Here is a 20,735-nt window from a genome sequence, read left to right on the forward strand (position 1 = left end):
CTGGCTTGACAAAGTCCTGTTTGAAATTATTTAGTTAGGGTTGGTCTCACTTTGGGCAGGGGGCTGGACTCAATGACATTCTGAGATCTCCTCCAGGCCCAGGATTCTGTGTTTTGCCTACCCGCAACCAGTACTTTAAAGTATTACTTTTACAGAGGTTCTTGGGTTACTATTGGTACCTGAATGCTTCTTCTAAAAATATTTTTAGGGATATTTTGGAGACATCGGAGAAATACAGGCATGTCAAGCATGTTTGGGTTCAGGGTTCTGGTTTGTTCCCTTATTATATTCTGATGGGTAAAATTCTCTAACACTGGAATATTTTTAGCTTTGCACCAAAGCTTAAATTTTATACAAACACACTAAGTCCTCAGAACTGTATCCTTCTGCAGGCATTCTAATTGCATTTCTCGGATGTCTCCAGACATATGCCTGTACAGGCTGGTTTCTCTTATGCTAGGGGAGCTAACCAGTGGGACTTTGTGAGCATAGGAGTCTAAGAGAGCTACTTCAGCAGAAATTTATATTTGTAGTTCTTATAATTGCAACTGCAGCCTGACTGCAAAGATGAGCTGATACTATAGCAATTATGCAGAAACTGGCTGGTCAATTTCCTAAGTACTGTTCACAGGAACTGTCGAGTATGGTACGAGTGTTATCCTGCTGTTGGTTGGATCAGCTATGGACAATGCAATAGGCAGAAGATAGAGCTATTTATGGGAGAGCACTCAAAAACACAGAGGGGAAGTGGTAGAGCAGTAGAGACCTTCCTTTCAAGCAGCTTACAGGGAATGATAAGGAACAGGTTGAGGATGATTGGTATATTCTACTTTCTTAGACAGCATCTACATACAGAGAAAGATGGAGCCCAAAGGAGGGTCCATGAATTGTAAGAATCTCAGCAGCTTCCCTATTTCCAGCATTTGTGCGTTCCATCTCTTGTTAAGTGTCTGTGGCTGAGAAGTGTCTAGCAACATTTTACATAACAACCGCCAGAATGGGTCAGCCAAGAGGACCATCTCATTCAGTATCCCACCTTCCAGTAGTGGACAGTGCCAGATGCCCAGAGGGACTGAACCAGGCAATCAGCAAGTAATCCATTCTCTGTTGGCCATTCACAGCTTCTGGGTTCCATTTGGCCATGGAGATGAGGAAAGGGAGGATTCCTCTCGGGGATTTGACCCCCAGTACCCAGTTGCATCTCTGTTTTATGTCCTGCCCCAGCTCAGCTAACGCCATGATCAGGTAGGGATGTTGTTTTGAAGTCTGTCACTTTAAGGGTCACAATATTAGCATGGAGTAACTTGTCGCATACATAAAAGTATCATGAAACTTTTGCACGTGCTGTCTCCTGAGTATACGTTATATATCTAGTAAGGCATTTGGATACCCCAAAGATGGGTCCAATCTGAGTACATTAGATTTCCTTAATAAATAATGTGGTGGTGGTAAAAAGCAAACCAGTTGTAGGACTACAGTAATTTTCAAGTTCTAGTCCGAGTTGCCTAAGGCAGCTGCCTTCTTCTCTGATCCTGTTGTGACTGCACTACCTCTCCCTTTCACAGTCCCTGGGCTCCGCAGATTGGAGTGCCCTGAATTCCTTATCCAACTATGGGACCATAGGTCATCCTCCTCCAGTCATCCCCCTGCTCCTCACCTACCAGGATTCCTGAGCAGGCAGCATTTGTCATGGAAGTGGGAGATTCCAGCCCTGGAGGGATAAGAAGTATCAGTGTGTGTCCAGGTTCAGGAAGGGGGGATCTCAGTTTGTGGGGAAGGTGTGTTGTGAGTTCAATGGGTCTAAAGACATCTCAGTGTGAGGGGGTAAGAATCTGGGTGGGTCCCCATGGATGGCATTCCCATTTGGAGAGCAGGCTGAGTTGGGGGGCATCCTGTTTGTGGAGGCTGAGAGCCCCTTTTGGTGGTGGGAGCTGAGCTGGCAGGTGGAGTATGGGATCTGGTGGAGTATCCTTTTCTGGGTAGCGGCGGGGGATAGGGAATGGACTGCGCTGGGAGCCAAGGTGGCAAGGGGAAGGCTTCTCCCATTGGGGGTGGTGAGCTGGCAGGGTACACTGGTTCTGGGGGGAAGGCGAGCAGATAATGGAAGTGGGCTGAGGGTCTGATGGGGTTGGGGTGATGTGGGGTGGGCAAATGTGGGGGGAAAGGCGGAGGAGCGGATGGGGCTGGGGTGATGGGAGCGGGCTGACATAGGGATGGGGCTGAGGGGTGGACGGGACTGGGGTGATGGGGGCGGGCTGACATAGGGATGGGGCTGAGGGACGGATGCGGTGGGGGTGATGGGGGTGGGCTGACATAGGGATGGGGCTGAGGGGTGGATGCGGTGGGGGTGATGGGGGCGGGCTGACATAGGGATGGGGCTGAGGGGCGGAGGGGGCGGGGGTGAGGGGGCGGGCTGACATAGGGATGGGGCGGAGGGACGGATGCGGCGGGGGTGAGGGGGTGGGCTGACATAGGGATGGGGCGGGGGTGAGGGGGCGGGCTGACATAGGGATGGGGCTGAGGGACGGATGCGGTGGGGGTGATGGGGGCGGGCTGACATAGGGATGGGGCGGAGGGACGGATGCGGTGGGGGTGAGGGGGCGGGCTGACATAGGGATGGGGCTGAGGGGTGGATGCGGTGGGGGTGATGGGGGTGGGCTGACATAGGGATGGGTCTGAGGGGTGGATGCAGTGGGGGTGATGGGGGCGGGCTGACATAGGGATGGGGCTGAGGGGCGGAGGGGGCGGGGGTGAGGGGGCGGGCTGACATAGGGATGGGGCGGAGGGACGGATGCGGCGGGGGTGAGGGGGGCGGGCTGACATAGGGATGGGGCTGAGGGACGGATGCGGTGGGGGTGATGGGGGCGGGCTGACATAGGGATGGGGCGGAGGGACGGATGCGGTGGGGGTGATGGGGGTGGGCTGACATAGGGATGGGGCTGAGGGGTGGATGCGGTGGGGGTGATGGGGGCGGGCTGACATAGGGATGGGGCGGAGGGACGGATGCGGTGGGGGTGAGGGGGGCGGGCTGACATAGGGATGGGGCTGAGGGGTGGATGCGGTGGGGGTGAGGGGGGCGGGCTGACATAGGGATGGGGCGGAGGGGCGGAGGGGGCGGGGGTGATGGGGGTGGGCTGACATAGGGATGGGGCGGAGGGGCGGAGGGGGCGGGTGTGAGGGGGCGGGCTGACATAGGGATGGGGCTGGGGGGTGAGGGGGCGGGGGCGAGGGGGCGGGCTGACATAGTGAGGGGGCGGGTGTGAGGGGGTGGGCTGACATAGGGATGGGGCTGGGGGGTGAGGGGGCGGGGGCGAGGGGGCGGGCTGACATAGTGAGGGGGCGGGGGGGAGGGGGCGGGCTGACATAGGGATGGGGCTGGGGGGTGAGGGGGCGGGGGCGAGGGGGCGGGCTGACATAGTGAGGGGGCGGGTGTGAGGGGGTGGGCTGACATAGGGATGGGGCTGGGGGGCGGGGGTGAGGGGGCGGGGCGGGGCTGGGCAGGCTGACGAGCGGACGCGGGCCGGGTCTCTCCCCGTTCCCCAGGGCCGGAGGGCAGCCGGACCTGCTGCAGTCGCGCCGGGGCCGCCTGAGCGCGGAGGCGGGAGACGGACGCCCCCCACGGCCTGGAGGGGCTTTCCCGGGGCCAGCCCTGTCGCCTCTCGGCTGCAGGCCCCGCCCCGCCGCGGCCCGGCCAATGCCGCGCTGCGCGAGGCCTGACGCGTTGACGCGACGGCCATTTTGCTTGCGTCAATGGACCGGCCCGCGGTGGTTGCCATGGCAGCGGTGACTCCACCCCCGTGCCGATGAGCTCACGCGGTGCCGCAGCCCCGGGAGGAGGGAAGGGGGGGCGGGGGGTTCTGCTCCTCGCGACAAGATGGCGGCGGTGGCTGCAGCAGCAGCGGCAGCAGCGAGCGGGGGAGCTGGGGGTCCCCCTCCAGCCTCCGGCCCCCGGCTGCCTCCGGCCCCGCCGCCAGCCCGGCCCCCGGGGCCCGCCCGCATCGGATACTACGAGATCGAGCGAACCATCGGCAAGGGCAACTTCGCCGTGGTGAAGCTGGCCACCCACCTGGTGACCCGGGCCAAGGTGAGGGGGCCGGGCCGGGCCGCGCCGGGCCGTGGCTAAGGCGGCGGGGGCCGGAGCGGTGATCGCGGGAGGGCGGGCTGCGGGTCGGCTCGGGGGGCCGGTGCCCCGGAGGATGGGGGGGGCGGTGTCACCCGGGTAACGACGCGGCGGGGGTCTGCTCGGGGCTCTCGCTGATGTCACCGTCTGAGGCCCTGGCTCCCCCTCCCGGCACCCTAGCCCCACGGCCGCCCTGGGGAGCAGCGGGCCCAGCCCCGCGCCGGGCCTGCCCCGGGGCTGCTCCCCCGCTGCCGCTGCGGTGGTCTCCGGGGGCGGCAGCTCGCAGTTCCGCAGGCTCAAACTTCAGCTCCAGCGGCTGGAACGGGAGCCGCTTGCCCCGGTCCCCGCTGCCAGCCCGGGGCTGCGCTGAGCGCCTCTGCCCTCCCGCCCGGCTGGCCGCGGTGGGTAGGGGCCTGCAGGTCTCTGCCCGACCCTGCTGGTTGCTGGGTTTCGGTGTCCCTGGTCCGCCGCGCTCGCTGCCGCTATTATGCAACCGCGGCGGCACATGGATCTGTCAGGAGCCCGGCGCGGCAGGCGAAACGCAGCTCGCGAAGGCAGAGACTCGCCTGTCCCACTGGTTACTTGTGCGGAGGTTCCTCTGGGCAGCGTGGCTCAGATCAGTGGTGGGTCGCGTCTCCGCCTGGGATTTAAGGGCTTGCTGGGGGGCTACAATCGGATTCGCAGGTCAGTGGTGAGTCAAAATTCTTGAACTGAAAGGTTCTAAAATTCCACCTTTCGCTGTCTTTGCTTTGTTCACAGGCTGCACTGCACTGTGAGTCTCCTGTCTCTGTCAGCGAAAAATCTATTGGTCACTTTCACTTTCTGGTTGTTGCCCTGCTCTGTTTGAATTCCAAACTTTTCAGGGGAAAGTTTGGATCCAGGACACAAACTGTTGATTTAAAGCAAAACGAACCCAAACAAAAACCTGAACGTCACTAAAATGTGACGGTGTTGCTGAAAATGGGGTTTTGTGAAACCCTGGCCTGGTAAATCTCAGACACCAACCCTCAAAATGTTCTGTTTTGTGTGACTGTCATTCATATTTCTGGCTTCTCATCATTGCTTGTTCCTATTTAGAAGAAGTTGTTTCTCTAAACAGCTTGGGCACGACTAACACCTATTCATAGTCTCATGTCTTGATGCACAAACTTATTGGTGCTGTCAACCCCTCGGATACAGCAAGCCTCCAAATGTTACACCCCGACCCATACATAAAAAACAGGAGGGTGTCATTGAAGTTAATGTTGAGTTGAACTCTTCTGCACCACATAGCTGACTGTTTGCAATGGCCAGATAACCATCCCGTGAGCGTTTGTGACCTTCAGTTTGAGCATCCCTGATTTAGAGTTGTTGGTATGGTCACAAGTTACAAAAATGTTGCAGAAAATTATTTTTCCCAATTGGATGGTGCATTCTGAACTCTGTCGCCATTATTTTAATGTTTGGTTTAGCCAGAATGACTTTACGTGAAAGAGTTTAGTCTAGCTTAGAAGCATGTCTCTCCCACTGATAAAGTCTGGTCCAATAAAAGATACTACCTCATGTACTTTGTCTCTATAATGTTGGTACCATACTCTTCACCAGGAACAGTCAGTTCTCACAAGTGAAAATAGCATCCCTGAGGCGTGTTTATTATCAAATGCCATACTTCTGCTCTGATCCAGGCTTTTACTTAATGAATTTCGCACGGATAAACCTGAAAGAACAGCTAACTCTTTGGAATAAGAGGGGTTATTGGCTAACTTGAAAAAGGGGCAATAAAGACCAATTTTCCCCAATTTTTTTTAAAGACATGGTAGTGTCATAGAATCATAAGGTTAAAAGAGACCGTAGGAGGTTTTTGAGTCTATCCCCCTGCTAAAAGCAGGATGCCCTCCCCCCACAACTAAATCATCCCAGTCAGTTTTGTCAAACTAGGACTTCAAAATCTCTATGGATGGAGATTCCACCTCCTCCTTAGATAACCCATTCTAGTGCTTCACCACCTCCTGGTGAAATAGTTTCTCCACAGCCACTGCAACTTGAGACCATTGCTCTTCATTCTGTCATCTGTCACCTCTGAGAACAGCCTCTCTCCATCCTCTTTGGAACTCTCCTCCAGGTAGTTAAACGCTGCTATCAAATCTCCTTTCTGTAGACTAAATAAGCTCAAATCCCTCAGTCTCTCCTTGTCGGTCTTGTACTCCAGCTTCATCATCATTTTTGTTGCCCTCCCCTGGAGTCTCTCCAGTGTGTCCACATGCTTTCTGTAATGGGGCCCAGAACTGGGTGCAGTACTCCAGGTGTGACCTCACTCGTGCCAAATAAAGATCTGCTGGCGGTGCTCCGAATAATGCACCCCAGTGTCCCATTAGTCTTCTTGGACACAGGGCTATACCGTAAACATCAGAGAATAAAACGGAGGAGTAAAATAGACTTGTTGATCAAATATTGCCGCGTGCAGGGAGGACATTTTAACGCATAGATATGTTGATGGGCATATCACTTACTTTCATATCAGAAGTATATTCTAACAAACAATACACAGCATCATATTATCCTTTAATTCTTTTTTTAAGCACCTAATCACCTGTCCTGCAGTTTTAGTGCTCAATATGCTAATAAGTACAGGTAATGCTAAGCGTGCAGTGCTCTTTGGGTTCCTGTGTAGAAGCCATCATGTCCGAAAAACCCTAATGGAAACTTAATCATGGGACAAGCTGGTGCAGCAGAACCATGAGTCTGTACTGCCACAGACTATTTGCTCTGTGCGCCTGTCCACTGCATCAGCAATTAGACAGCAAGGGAAGGTCAGCCTGTCAAGATTGTTTTGGTTTTCGTGCTTTATTTGCCATTTCATGAGCCAAATCCTACTGTTACACTTGTGTAATCACAAAATAATGTCTCCATTTACTTAAATTTTGGATTTACATCCATTTGCCTGTGTAGATTTTTGTTCCAGAGGCCGTTAAATTTTAATATAAAGTAATTTAATGCTCACTGGGCAATCTGTTTTGATACTGGGTAAGCTGCATTTGCGTATGTAGTATTTACACAGTCAGCGATGAGTCTGCCTTTAATTGCAAGATGCTACTTTTTAACTCGCCTTTAAAATTTATGGCTTGATCACTATCTGCCCAGTGATAAAAACCAAACTTTCTGGACTTTGCTGAGAGAAGCAGGAATGCTCCTACTTGGACTGTTTCAGATGTTGAAAACTGAGCATCCCGATTAGAAATCGGCTTTCCAATTATTAGCCAAGCTTCCATTTTCAGTGTTCCTAGCTGAATTAGGCTTGGTACTGAACACTGTTAATTCTGAATGTTGTGAAGCATTGAAGCGCAGAGTTGGCTTATGGGATGTGAATGGCAAAAGATCTTGCAAGGTTATGCAAAGATGAACACAAACTTAACCTTTGACTGGCTTGTTTATGACCAGGTGGCCACTAGTGCCTGGATTCAGACTATCAAATGAATATAATTTATGACCTAAGAGCAGACAGAATTTGTATAACCGCTAAGTTAAGGCTGTGCAACTTGCATCTTTAATTCTAAAGTTGCTAAACTTAATTACAGTTGTCCATACAGGAGACATATCTATTGCATGGTGTGGTGGTAGATATTACATGCTTCCAATCAGTAAGCCCAAAGGACCAATTATAGTGGCAGCTTTCATTCTTAATTGCTCTCCTCCAGTAGAAGTGGAGCAGGTTTCCTTTTTCTACATGAGGACTGAAAACTTCGAACACCCGGAAACTCGGGTTCTGAAGTTCATATTTACTTCAAAATCCACCTCTGCATGAGAAGCAGAGAGAGAAAACAACACAAAACAAAATAATCACTTCATATGTAGGACCTGTGTTCTCCCCCATCGTGCTCTCCAGGAGCTCTCAGCAGCTTTGGGCACTGTTGACTGTGCTGTACAAACAAGGGATAGATCAAAGAACTGTATTTCAGTCTCCATCAGAAATGGCAGGTGGTGTTGGGAGGAATCCAGTGTTAAATAAATCAGAAAGGGCTGGTGCGATATGGAAAGTCCATTATTGAAGAGGGCATTGGAAGCACCAAAATGAAACTTACCAAGGGTTTGTTTATTTCTCAGTAGCTAGCAGTTTGATTCAAGGTAAATGATTTAAACTGAATCTCTATGAAATCACCTGTTTAGTAAAATAATTTTAAAAAGTGTTGATCATGAAACTGAAGCATAGTCAGTACTAGCAGCCCCTTCCAGAGAGAGTCTTCCCTTAGCAATTGCACAGGATAGTGCAATATTAAAATTTAGCAGCTGAAGCAAATTGCGTAACAAATTTGACTCTCTGATTTTTGCATTGGAAGAAGCTTAGTTTATTCTTCAGAGACACTCAAACTGGAACTGTGTTCTTCCAAAAGTAATCACAGCAACTATCTATCATTTTTAAATTATGATTAACCTGCTTCATGCAATTATGGGGTGTTTTTTCCCACTGGAACTTAGAGCTTACTTGCTAATCTGAGATGTGGAATAGTCACACCAGACCAAACAAACACCAACAAGTTCAGATGTTATTTGTTATTACTATTGGGCATGTTTTGATTTAAAAATTGTAGATTTCTCCCCACCCCCCACTCATGTAATTGGGGTCAGAGGCGTATATCCTTTCCAAATTACTCCACTTGTTTCAGGAGTCTTATGTGCCCCCAGTTTCACTTAATTTTATAAAGACTTGCTTAGAAAATTAGACATGAAAATTTAAGTGTCATAGTATGCTATTACTCAGTTTTACTGATGTGCTAGGAAAGATGGGAGGGTTAGCTCGGTGGTTTGAGCATTGGCCTGCTAAATCCAGCATTATGAGTTCAATCCTTGAGGAAGCTATTTAGGGATTGGGGCAAATATACATTGGGGTGTTGTTTGGCCCTGCTAAGAGGGTGGGGGACTGGACTAGATGACCTCCCAAGATCCCTTCTAGTCCTAGGAGGAGTAAGGAATTCATCTGGAAGAAAATAAGGTGATTAGTAACAGCTATTTGTGAAGAACAGATGAATAGCTTTCTATAACAAGCCATGTGGATAAGGGAGAAGCAGTGGATGTGGTATACCTAGACTGTAGTAAAGCATTTAATATGTTCTTGCTTGATCTTATCAATAAACTAAGCAAATACAATCTCTAAATGAGGTAACTGTGAGGGTGCATAACTGGTTGGATAACTATTCTCAAAACGTAGTTCTTAATGGTTCACAATCACGCTAGAAGCACATAACAAGTGGGGTTCTGCAGGGGCCTGTTTTGGGACCGGTTCTGTTCACTATCTTCATCAACATTTTATGTATGCTTGTTAAGTTTGCAGATGGTACCAAGCTGGGAGGGATTGCATCTGCTTTGGAAGACAGGGTCACATTTCAAAACAATCTGGTCAAACTGGAGAAATGGTCTGTGGTAAATAGGATAAAGTTTAATAAGGACAAATGAAAAGTACTCCACTTAGGAAGGAACAATCAGCTTCATACACACAGACTGGAAAGCGACTGTCTAGCAAGGAGCCCTGTGGAAAGGGGTCTAATGGTCATAGCGGATGACAAATTAAATATGAGTCGACAGCGTGATACTGTTGCAAAAGAAGCAAACGTGATTCTAGGGTGCATTAACAGGAGCATCGGGCAAAACACGAGAAAACGTTCTTCGGCTGTATTCTGTGCTGGTTAGGCCTCAACTGGAGTGTTGTGTCCAATTCCGGGCACCATTCAAGAAAGGTTTAGAGAAGATCCAGAGAAGAGCAAGCTGAATAATTAAAGATCCAGAGAACATGAGCTACGAGGGAAGACTGAAAGAATTGGGCTTGTTTAGAAGAGAAGACTGAGTAAGGGACATATTAGTGGTTTTCAAGTACCTAAAAGAACGTTACAAGGAGGAGGGAGAAAAATTGTTCTCCTTGGCCCCTGAGAATTGGACAAGAAGCAATGGGCTTAAACTGCAGCAAGGGAGGTTTAAGTTGGACATTAGGGAAAACTTTCTGACTATCAGAGTGCTTAAACTCTGGAATAAATTGCTTAAGGAGGTTTTGGAATCTCCATCACTGGAAATATTTTAAGAGCAGGTTCGATAGACATCTCTGAACGATGGTCTCGATGGTGCTTGGTCCTGCCGGGAGAGCAGGGGACTAGACTCGATGACCTCTCAAGGTCCTTTCCCGGTCCAATGTTCTTTGATTCTATGACACTGGACAATCACTTATTCTCATTTTACCGTGTAGTTGTAAAATAAACAATTGGAACATAAATATTATACTTGCATTTCAATGGATGGTATATAGAGCAGTATGAACAAATCATTGTATGAAAATGTAGCTTGTACTGACTTTGCTAGTGCTTTTTATGTAGGTTGTTGTGCAGCTAGGCAAGTGTCTGACAGCCTTTCAAAGAGGAGGTCTGCATTCACCCAGGGGTACATTTACCTCTTGTTCCCAAGGACTGATTTATGTTAAATATTACAATTTCTCGCTATCTTGAAACTGACTAGTACATACTTTATTTACACAGCTAGCATGTTCCCAAATTCTGTATACTTCACAACAGTAGTCTGGGTGGTCTTAGAGTTGATAAAAATCCAATTATTTAGGAAAATAGGAATTTTTTATTTTTTTAAATCATCTTGTTGTCAATAAAATACTAAATTTCTCATTTAAAAATAACGGTTACAATTAAATTGTATCACCAACGTGCCACGCCTACGCTTCATCTCATAATGATGAGTTAAAGGCACTTGTCTGCAGCGTGACACAAATAACGTGTGTTATATACTAGTTCCTGAATTAACATGAAATGAAGTTATCAAAAAAGATTACAGAAAAGTATGCCCTCCTAGATGTTGTAAAATGAATGATTAAAAGTGATCAGATTTGCAAGCAGTGTTTAAGAAATACGTGAAAAAGTATCAATAGAAAACTTGATATAAATGAATGATCCCCCCCACCCCCCCGCCTCCCTTGATTTAAATCAATCCATCCTGTCTGGTCATCTTCCTGACACAAAGCTGTAGCGTAAACAATGGAATCTCACAACTTAAATATGGGTCAGTAACGTTGGTGACACTTGTGGAAGGGAACATTAATCATCTTAAAGGGCAGGATACTTGGGGTCATAATTATCCCTACAGGAATCAACTAAATAAAAAGGAATAGCTTGACAGCTTGCATATTAACTGAACTAGCAACTTACCTTCAGGATCTGTTATGCAAACCTGGAGTCTAGAGAGCTTTAAGACAGAGCTATTCCGATGGCTGGACAGGAACTGGAGTTGTTTTTCTGACTAGGATTAATTGGGCACCTGCAGGATATCTTGCTGCATCTCTACATTTCTGTTTCCTGCCTCCTGTCCTCCCTTCCTTTGTCAGTGTTCTGGTGTTTCACAAGAATCCGTCTTTGTCTTTTTGTTTTAAAATCCTCCAAGTGACCTATTGAATGGATTGTTCGCTGAACAGTCTCCATCTATAAATCATCCCAGGGCCTTTATTAGTATTCTAGCTCTGGTCAGACACTGGAGTTGTTTTTGATGCCATTTGCTTATAGGGATGATTGCATGTATAGTGGCACATCTACCTTCCACTTCTGGGTAGTGTAGTAAAGCTCACAATGTACTATTTTAAAGTCTGTCTTTAACATCTCCGTGGCTGTGTAAGCCAGAAAGCTTCTTGCACCTGTTTTGCTCCTTTTTGTCTTCTGCAGCATGCAGTGATCTACTCTAACTTGGCTGTGAGGACATGCAAGTACATGCCTTTCCAAAGGCTATTGAACAGCTTGACTTAATTTTTACAACCGTTTTTACATCACTCTGCATTAACTGTGGGTTTTTCACGTACCAGTGTCAGTTAGGTGCTAGATATTGCCTCAGTTTCCCTAACTTGGGTGGAGTGGCTTGTCCAAGGCCACGGAAGGACTCCGTGTCGGGAGTTACTGCCTCCATATCAAGAGTTTGTTCTACTAAACCATCCCGTTGTCCTGCCAGCTAAATATGCATATTTTTGGGTTCATAGAACTAGATAACATGCAAAGTCCATAGCAGGTCTGACTCTTCTTAGGTTAGAGTTTCACTCATTCAGGCATTGTACTCGAGGAAATCAGTAGTTTCATGTTGTCCATTGGAAAAAAAATATATCTGATATCCAAATATGGTGGTTGCAGGATAAATTTAACTCCTTGGTGTGACATAGACCTGTTGTTTCAGGTACAGAAGCTGGGAGAGGATTGGAAATGCTAGATGTCCGTTCTTTACATCTATGATGCCTCTCATTGTAGAGCCAGAATGCCTTTCAAATATGTGCACTAGAAATAACGCTTTGTTTTCTTTGCAGCCTGTCAAAGACATTGGTTAATTAGTTTCTAGTCTTTAGTTAGTTACATCAGTAACTTTAAGGAAAAGATATCAGCCTTGCATTGTATTCAGAAAGAAGTGGGTCCACAGCACTTAAAATGCAGTATGAGAAATGGTGCGCTGACCCAGCTGTTGGTGGGACTGGGCTGCCGTGGAAAGGGCTGGTTGAGTGATTATGGGACTGTGGCTCCTGCACGAGAGAGGCTCAGGGAGCCACAGTGACTCTAGCTTGGATTCTTCTTTCCTAGTAAAAGGTGGAAGGAAAAACTGGTCTCGGAGAAGCTGGTGATGGCTGTTTGCTCCAGTAGGTTGTCCTTCCATTTTAGGCAAGTCAGTGGAAAGTGTGGGCATGGGATAGGCACAGAGCCTCTGCTCAGAGCGTTCCTAGTGCTCTGATTGTGGAGGGTGGTTTTACTGGGTTCAGAATGCTGGGATGCCCATCGCTCTGTATCACATCAGGCAGAAACAGGCTGATACTGTTGCCATTAGCCATGTTAGGAGCTAATACACTAACTTTGTTAGTCACTTTCTCTTGCATCAGTATACAGTAGTCCATGTTTCTTTTGCTTTTTTTTCTCTCACAAATGTAAGAAACCCTGATTAATTGTGAATCACAAATAATTCCTCTGGCGCGCAGTATAATGGTACCGACGTGGTGCTGTTCTTGCTACTTATAAGGTCCAACAGAGCCACATTGTTTCAGCCATTTAAAATACCAAAGGGTAATGAATTCCAAAGGGAAGGAAACGGTCTTCTGGTCCAGTATATTTACTGTTTTTCACGTCTGTTGAGGGTCTCTAGCACTCTCTTTCTGCACACCAGTGGGGTGTGCGATGTACTAAATGTGATGTGGATAGTAACTATTGATTGTAGGCTGAACTCATGGCATGTAACATTTTACTATACACTTTTGAGCTGTACAAAGGAATTTTCAGATAGCCAACAAACTAACACATAAATACTGCTGAGCATGAGACCTTTGGTGGCAGGCTCTCTCCTGCTGACAGCTTATGTTGAAGATCTTGAAAACCAGATTTGTGTATCACTGCAGCTGACAGTCCTTAAACATTCTCATTTCAAATTTGATGAGTAGGCCTCTGTGGTCTAAAGAACCCAGGACTTGCTCTAGCATTTTTAGTAGGGGAAAACAGTCTAATGAAGCATGGCCAGCTGGCATTTGCTCTCCCAGGTTGTCACTGGCAGCTTGTTAGGCAAGGTTATGTCTTGTTTACTTGTGACCCTTAAGGCATTCCCTTCCCAGATTAGAAAACACCTGGGTCCTAGCTGTGTGAGCTGAGGTGATACTAGTGGTTAGGTAAGCTTTGCTGAAAAGGAACAAAAGATTTGGGTTGTGGGGTCCTCTTACAGTGTCTTTGTTTTCAGGGAAGGCATTTCCCTTGAGGTTTTTGTAGGATTGACTTTTTACCCTGAAGTAACCCTGCATTTCATTGCATATTCTGTTGAGGCTTTGGAGCTCTATGCCAAGAGGCAGGAGCCCAGGGTGAGTGTGTAAAGGGAAGAACTGATGTACAAAGTTCTATTTCATAAGCTCGGTACAAAAATATCCTCCCCAATTGGGCAAAAACAGCAGGCACTGTGGTGACTAGTGTTCTGCAGGGTTAGTTGTCTCCTTTCTTAGTACTGAGCCGAGTGACATAATCTGTGGCAGCCACCTTTTTTTTTTTTTTCCCCCCTCCCTAGTGGCACACAGCTATGGCGTCAGGTTTTTAGAACTCCCTCCTCAAGGTGGAGGAGTTGCTCCAATTGCTAGCATCTGTGTAAACGCTATCTTTTAAGGGAAGATCAGTGTGAGAAGTTGTGCAAAAACAATCTTTGAAAGCAAGAAAACATACAGTACTGTAATCTTGTATACCTGTCCAGTAACCTTTCCAGCCCATACTGTTGGTTTTGCTTAAATCGTGGCATGTCCCCCTATAATTTTCTACCTGCAACAAAGACAAATTTTGGAAGAGCGTTTAAGCATATTTGTTAAGCCACATCATCCAAATGTTAACATGTCAGAGCTCTGATTAGGATTCTTGCTGGGTTAAGTCACAGAAGGCAATGCAGTTCTGTTCCCTAGCGTCTTGACTTGATTGCAGCAACTGTTGCAAGGTGCAATGTGGTGTCTGCTGTCTCCTAATTTTCACAATCTTTTTTGCTACATATTCTTCTACTTAGAACAAAATAGCTAGTTTAGTAGTGGCTGAAGTGTCGTGGAACAGAACCCTCTTTCCCTTGACCCAGGATGTCTGCTTCTTTATCCAAAATGGGTACTGTGCTTGGAGCTTTGTCTGGATTCAGAGTCTTGAATTCGTTGCTGTTCAAACCATGCATCTCTGGAGCAGACAGATAAAATTGCTTAGGACTTGTCCATATGAGAGAGTATAGCGGTTTTACTAGATGATTTTTTAAAATTCTCCTGTGAAATCAGTGCAAACTTGTAATGTGGATGCTCCAGAATCAGTTTAACCTTTGTTTATTCATTTCCGCAACACCAGTTTGAGATAAATCGATATAATCAAGGGTTAAACTGATTTTGAGTATCCACATTAGAAGTTTGCACTGGTTTAGCTGGGGAAAGTTTTAAAAATGCTTTCACTTCACAAGTCAGTACTAATCAAACAGTGAAGATGAACAGGATCTTCGGGAACCACCTGGATAGACTGAAATGAGTCAACAAAGCGATGTATATGAGTCTGGGTTCTCCATTAAGATGTTACCATACTGGCGTAGAGAGGCCAAATACTGTTGAATTCAAGAACTTTTAAAACTTACATACAGTGTCCCTAGTTCACTTTCACTGTTGGAACTTCCTGTTCAACCAGCTGCTTTATGTTTTTGCTAATGAAAATTCACAGTGGGAATTTTTAATACATCAGCCATATACTTGCTCAGCCAGCTGTAACCCAGTGTACGATACTGTGATAATATATGATTTAAAATTTAATTGGAAAGCTGTTAACTTTTTCTTAATCAGCAATTCTGAAGACAGTGCTCACCTTTCTGTTCTGAGAAGAATACTGTAGCATGATGTTTTCTCCAAATCCTTTATTTTTATTTTTTTTTTTTTGGTCACAAAAGCAGGCATTCACTAAGGACTGAAGATACTCTTTCTATGCTAACAATATGCCCAGCAATTTACAAGCCTCATTCTTCTCACCAAGCAGGTTGAGACATTGCTGTCTGTGGCAGACAGCAAATGTTCCATTGACAAAAACAAAGCCTGGTTTCTTGATTTTTAAGTAGCAAACATGGATTTATTTTGCACCTTTCAAGAGAGCCTGAAATGTACTTTTCAGGTGTCTTGTCCTGCATGATCTCAGCACAGTTTTGTGATAATTTTTTAGTTGCATTTCAAAAACAAAACACTATTTCATGAGAATTTTTTTTTTCTTCTCTTGAAAGTGGGACTGTAAATACCAGGGCATTTAGAATCCTAGAAGATTAGGGTTGGAAGAGACCCCACGATCACCCCCATTTAAGCCTGTTGCTTTGTGTGATGTAGCTCCCCAAGCGCACCAATTGTGAAAGTGCAGTCTTTCAGACCACGTCATTGGGGTAGATCCATTTTTGAAATAAAATTAGTTTAACTGTTTGTTTCATCTGATGATTGGTAGATGCTCTGTTCTAGAATGACCAAAATGGTCAGGAAATTTTTCTCTTTCCCCGCCCCCCACCACATCAGCCTAGTTTTGTCTTCAACTTCCTGCAGGTTAAAAATGTACAGGACTAATGACATTGCTTGACTTCCTTACAAGCGCCAGAGGAATCTCCTGCAGCATCTTGTCTCCTGTAGCATCCAGTATTTTGTGAAGGTAGCAAAGCTCCTGAGATGAAGACATATCAGAACTTGCTGGGAAAGTAGCATATTCAGTGTAAATTCATACTTCTTGTGGTAGAAAGTATGGCTTGACGGCTTGCAGGGACTCCAGTGTATATGTGTAATAGGAATAATTTCAATGTGGTGATTGGTCCTTTAAGGGGAGGTCGGTCCAGCTCCACCTGTCATATTTCTCTTCTCAGGTGGAGAAAATGAACATCGTATAAGAGGTCGTCAGACTAAATCAGGACTTGACAGTGAAACAGTGGCCCATATCCGCTAAGGGAAACGCATGGCTCGATATCAATGGCAATATGACTCTGGGCCTGAAAACCTGTCCCTGCGTGGGTGCCAGCATTACAACGGGTTTTGAGACTTGATCGTTAATTACTGTGTATATACTTATGCTTACATGCAGCCTGTGCATCTTACCTAATGATACATTCCCCCTTCAAATACTTGTTACGTTTCCGAAGGACAAGCTGAGGCAGTTCTGCAGAAAATCTGTAAAAACCAGTTTCCTGCATTCGGTTCTGCCTTCCTTAGTACAGTTTCTCTTCATTCTGCCCTGTTGGGGGTGAGGGGCACGTAAATACCCTAATACCCATGGTGTGATCTTTCGCTCGTCTTCCGTGAGAAATCTGAGTAGCCCTGTCAATTGGTGTAACGGCTAGCCAAATTAAAGGAACAGTAACCTTTTTCTCGGCATGTGTGACTGGCAAGGGATTGTCAATATAGATCAGTGAGATGTAAAGGAATATGGCAGTCTTCTCGGTGCAAATGCTTCCAGATTTTCTCCAGACGTACCAGCTTTTGAGGAACTAAGCTCACTGAAATCTTGTTCTGGTTCCTCAGCTATTTTCCATGTGTGTTTGTGGTATTTCTTGAAGATGGTAATATCTTTAAGTCTAAATTTCTCAATAGGCTGCCAAAGGCAGCTGAACTGAAACCACCAAAAGTCAAATTGCACCTGAAATTAAGTACATTGGCTAGATCTTCCCAGGTTTTAAACAAATAAGCTTACAAGTGAACGTAAAGTATAAAATTGTGAAAAGATAATATGCTAATTTGCAGCAGATACTCATTTGTAGCTGTTATATGTGGAAGAGATGCACAGTATCCCAATAGATTTTTGCTTAAAGTATAAAAAACTTGCAGGTGTATAGCGTGATCAGGTCTATTGTTGTTAAGTCAGTACACAGCCACCTTATTGTAGATGGGAGTACCTCTCACAAAGTTTAGGGTATGGACTGCTTTCTAATGAATGTGAACACACTGGATGAAAGACCATTTAGTCTCCCAGCTTTCAGATTTAACATCAGAATATCAGCTCCTGCCTTCACTTTGGAAATAGCACCATACCCGAGCACCTGCTTGTCTGCTTCTCTCAAGCACCTCTGTACTTTCTAAAATTTTGCCTCAAAATTTGTCTTTGCCATGATGTCTTCAAATTTCTTCCATCTGGCATTGGTTAGGCTGGACACCTGCAGCTGGTTTAAGTCTCCCTACTGATTTATGGAAGCGTGCTTTAATTTGCCAGCACCATGTTCACTTCATGCCACCCTCCATTTGTCTGCTGACCTGTTGCATGCTGTCAGAATCCAAAATTGTGGACTATCTGGGGCAGGAAGTCTTCTTATTTCTGTGCTTTGTACAGTGGGGTCTCAAGTTTGGGTCCTTGAACGTGTTTCTGCTACCTTTTGGCTAGTTACTGTGACTGCATAATTGTGTGTATTTACATTTTCTATTAGTGCAACGTTAAGTCTAATGCAGTAGTGTTAATTAATTAATGGTGGATCTATGGTCTATGCCCTTCATTTTTCCTCTTAAGATATTATACTTGAAGAAAACCCTTTTGCTAGAATCTTGCAAGTGGTTATCAGCTAGACTGGAGAGCTATTGATAAATAGTAGCCTTGGTATATGCATGGAATCTCGTGGTCTTTGCTCACACTTACCAAAGAGTACGCTGACATTCATGGCAGCTATACAGAATCATATCGGCCTTTTCAAGATAAAACTGAAGGGCTAAAATACCACTTGAGTTATACTGGGTAATCTTGTCATAACAGGTTGACATGAACAGGATACTCTTCTGGGGTACATTTCAAATTGGATCTTGGTTTCTTGCTTCCTGAAGCTGGGGATAACTGGCTTTAGCTACTTGCAGGTGGTAGATCTCTGCCTATAGGTTTAGTTCATACGTACTGTGCCTTGTTACTCTGCACTGATAACAAATTTCATACAAATGCAAGTCTGTTATGACCATTGGCTATAGTGAAATCCATTATTAGCAGTGTACAGAGCCTGTCTGTTGCATTCTATCTGAACTAGACAGATGTCCCCGATATATAACAGTATATTGGTTGCCAGTAGGATCATAGCTTGAAAAGTCTAGTTTATTGCTGATTCTGAGCACAGATTTAAACTTTGACTTCAAGGAGCTTTTCACAGAGCTGCTTCGCGTGTTTCAGATAAATCTTTGAATTTCCATTCTCTGCCAGTTAATTCAGCTGCTAGTAATTTACTTCTAATCATACCAAATTGATGGGGGGAATTATAGTAATAGTTGCCTACATACAGTTCCTTTCTGTTTGGGTGTTCTGTGTCCCCTGGAGAAACCCTTGCCCTTGCAGAGAAAAAAGGGGGTGTACCTTCTCCCACACTGGCTGACTTATGTGGGGAAACTTTTTTTCTTCATTCGGAACAGATTTTTTTTTTTTCAGTTTAGCTAAGAATAACAATTCATAGTTAAAAGCAAAGTGAAGTCTGAATGTAGGTATTTTCCCACCCAGCCGCTTCTGCAGTTAGTCATTTGTCAGATATGTGGGCCTTGCCTGTAACTTCACTTTTTTCAGCAGTGTTAGTTATAAAAGTGCTGCTTATTCCAGTTTGGTTCAGGGGGGAAAACTGATGGTTAGTTTCACTCACTGGGCCAATGAAGTATGAAGTGGAATAACCCATATAGGTGGAGATTGGGAAGTTCCCTAATTGAGTTGAATGGAAAACATCACTGTTTAGGGGAAATATAAGAATGAAGATTATACCCACTATCTTTTCAGACCAGCTCTGGATGCTCACGTGATAGGGTGGAATGAATTAAATGAGTAACAAATTACTCACTCTCTTTAAATAGCTTTTAGAGGAGACCTGGGAAAACAAATGAAATGTGCTCAAAATGGCAACTTTCCCAGGGAAGTACACTGATTGTTCAGCTTAACTTTATTGTGGTTGCAGTAAGGACTTGTATGCCTCTACCAGTCTCCTCCTTATCAATGTGCTCAAGTCTAATAGCCAAAACCACTTAGAACAATGTGGCAGATAAAGCAGAGCATACATTACACCAATTTTATAAATTGCCTTACTACTATCAGAAACCTCCAGCTCAGCCTTAAGGGCTGTGTGAGGCTGAGGTGGGTAGGCAAAACAGAACACATGTCCTCTGCAAATGCTATGTGGTTTCCCTCAGGGCAGGGTTGCTTGAGCCCTTTCTTTTGAAACGAAGGGATGTACTAAAATTTCCCAGGGGACTGAAGAATGGAAGGCCTAAAGTTGTTTATTTTATGGATAAGTGGCAGCATGTTGTCCGCTACTTGCGAATTTTGATCCTTTATTCACATAATTCTTGCTGTTTGAGAGGCGGTGGATCTTGCGCATCTTCATGCTGTGCCTGCTTGCGTGAAGGGGCAGCGATATGAAAATATGCCCAATTAGTAGAGGCCTCTCCGCTTTGACAGGCTGGTGGCAAGAGCTGAATTATTGCGTTGCAACCAAAATCAGGCGGTCAAATATAAATTATTTTAATCGCAAAGTAGGAAAGCTTTGTTTCATTTCCTGCGAAAAAGCAGTGCGGGCTGTTTTCTTAAAATGTATGGGAGGGCGATGCATAGGGTTTTCTTAACTTACACATGAGCATGAAAGGGAAACGCTTTTGGGGGATTCAGCAAATTGGTTTTTGACTTGGTTTAGATGGTGCTCAGTTCTGCCATGCTTGCAGGGGATTGGATTTGATGACCCCTCAAGGTTCCTTCCAGTTCTAATATTCTGTGACTTATTTCAAGGACATTTTCCTGTGCTCTAGGTGCTTTAATCTTTTAATGGTTTACTTTTTCATAGACTCAGATAATGAATTTACCACTCTTTAAGTATTTTACTCAACACACTAATCACAGATGTAGCTTGCCCCTCGTTCTACCTGAAGAGGGAAGTCTTGCAGCAGCTCTGTTAGGGTGGTTGGACACTTCCAGTGGCTGTCCAAATGAACACATTCATTTGCAAACTAGCTGCCTACAGAATGCAAAGTAAATCTTCAACAGCCGCAGGCGACATCATTGGCAGGAAAAATGAGTGGTTTCACAGTGAGAGCTGACACATTGTAAAATCCTAATGTGGACAGGGCCAGTTGTGACATTCATCGGTGTGCCTGGGATTACAGTTTGCACAGTGTGGAAATGGAAAGTGCTGGGAA

General features: G+C 45.8%; 1 protein-coding gene across 4 annotated transcripts in view; it reads left to right on the plus strand.

Moving 5' to 3' along the window:
* Positions 1 to 3,858: 3,858 nt before the first annotated feature.
* The window catches only part of SIK3 (SIK family kinase 3), a 155,836-nt gene continuing 138,959 nt past the window's right edge, over positions 3,859 to 20,735 (plus strand). For all 4 annotated transcript variants that reach the window (XM_074977149.1, XM_074977150.1, XM_074977151.1 and 1 more), the window contains exon 1: positions 3,859 to 4,084. In XM_074977149.1, the coding sequence (XP_074833250.1) occupies positions 3,875 to 4,084 (210 nt within the window). In that variant the 5' untranslated portion in view covers positions 3,859 to 3,874. The remainder of the gene's footprint in view (positions 4,085 to 20,735) is intronic.

Source organism: Carettochelys insculpta, chromosome 25 (assembly GCF_033958435.1).
Source record: "Carettochelys insculpta isolate YL-2023 chromosome 25, ASM3395843v1, whole genome shotgun sequence".
NCBI classification, from domain to species: domain Eukaryota; kingdom Metazoa; phylum Chordata; order Testudines; family Carettochelyidae; genus Carettochelys; species Carettochelys insculpta.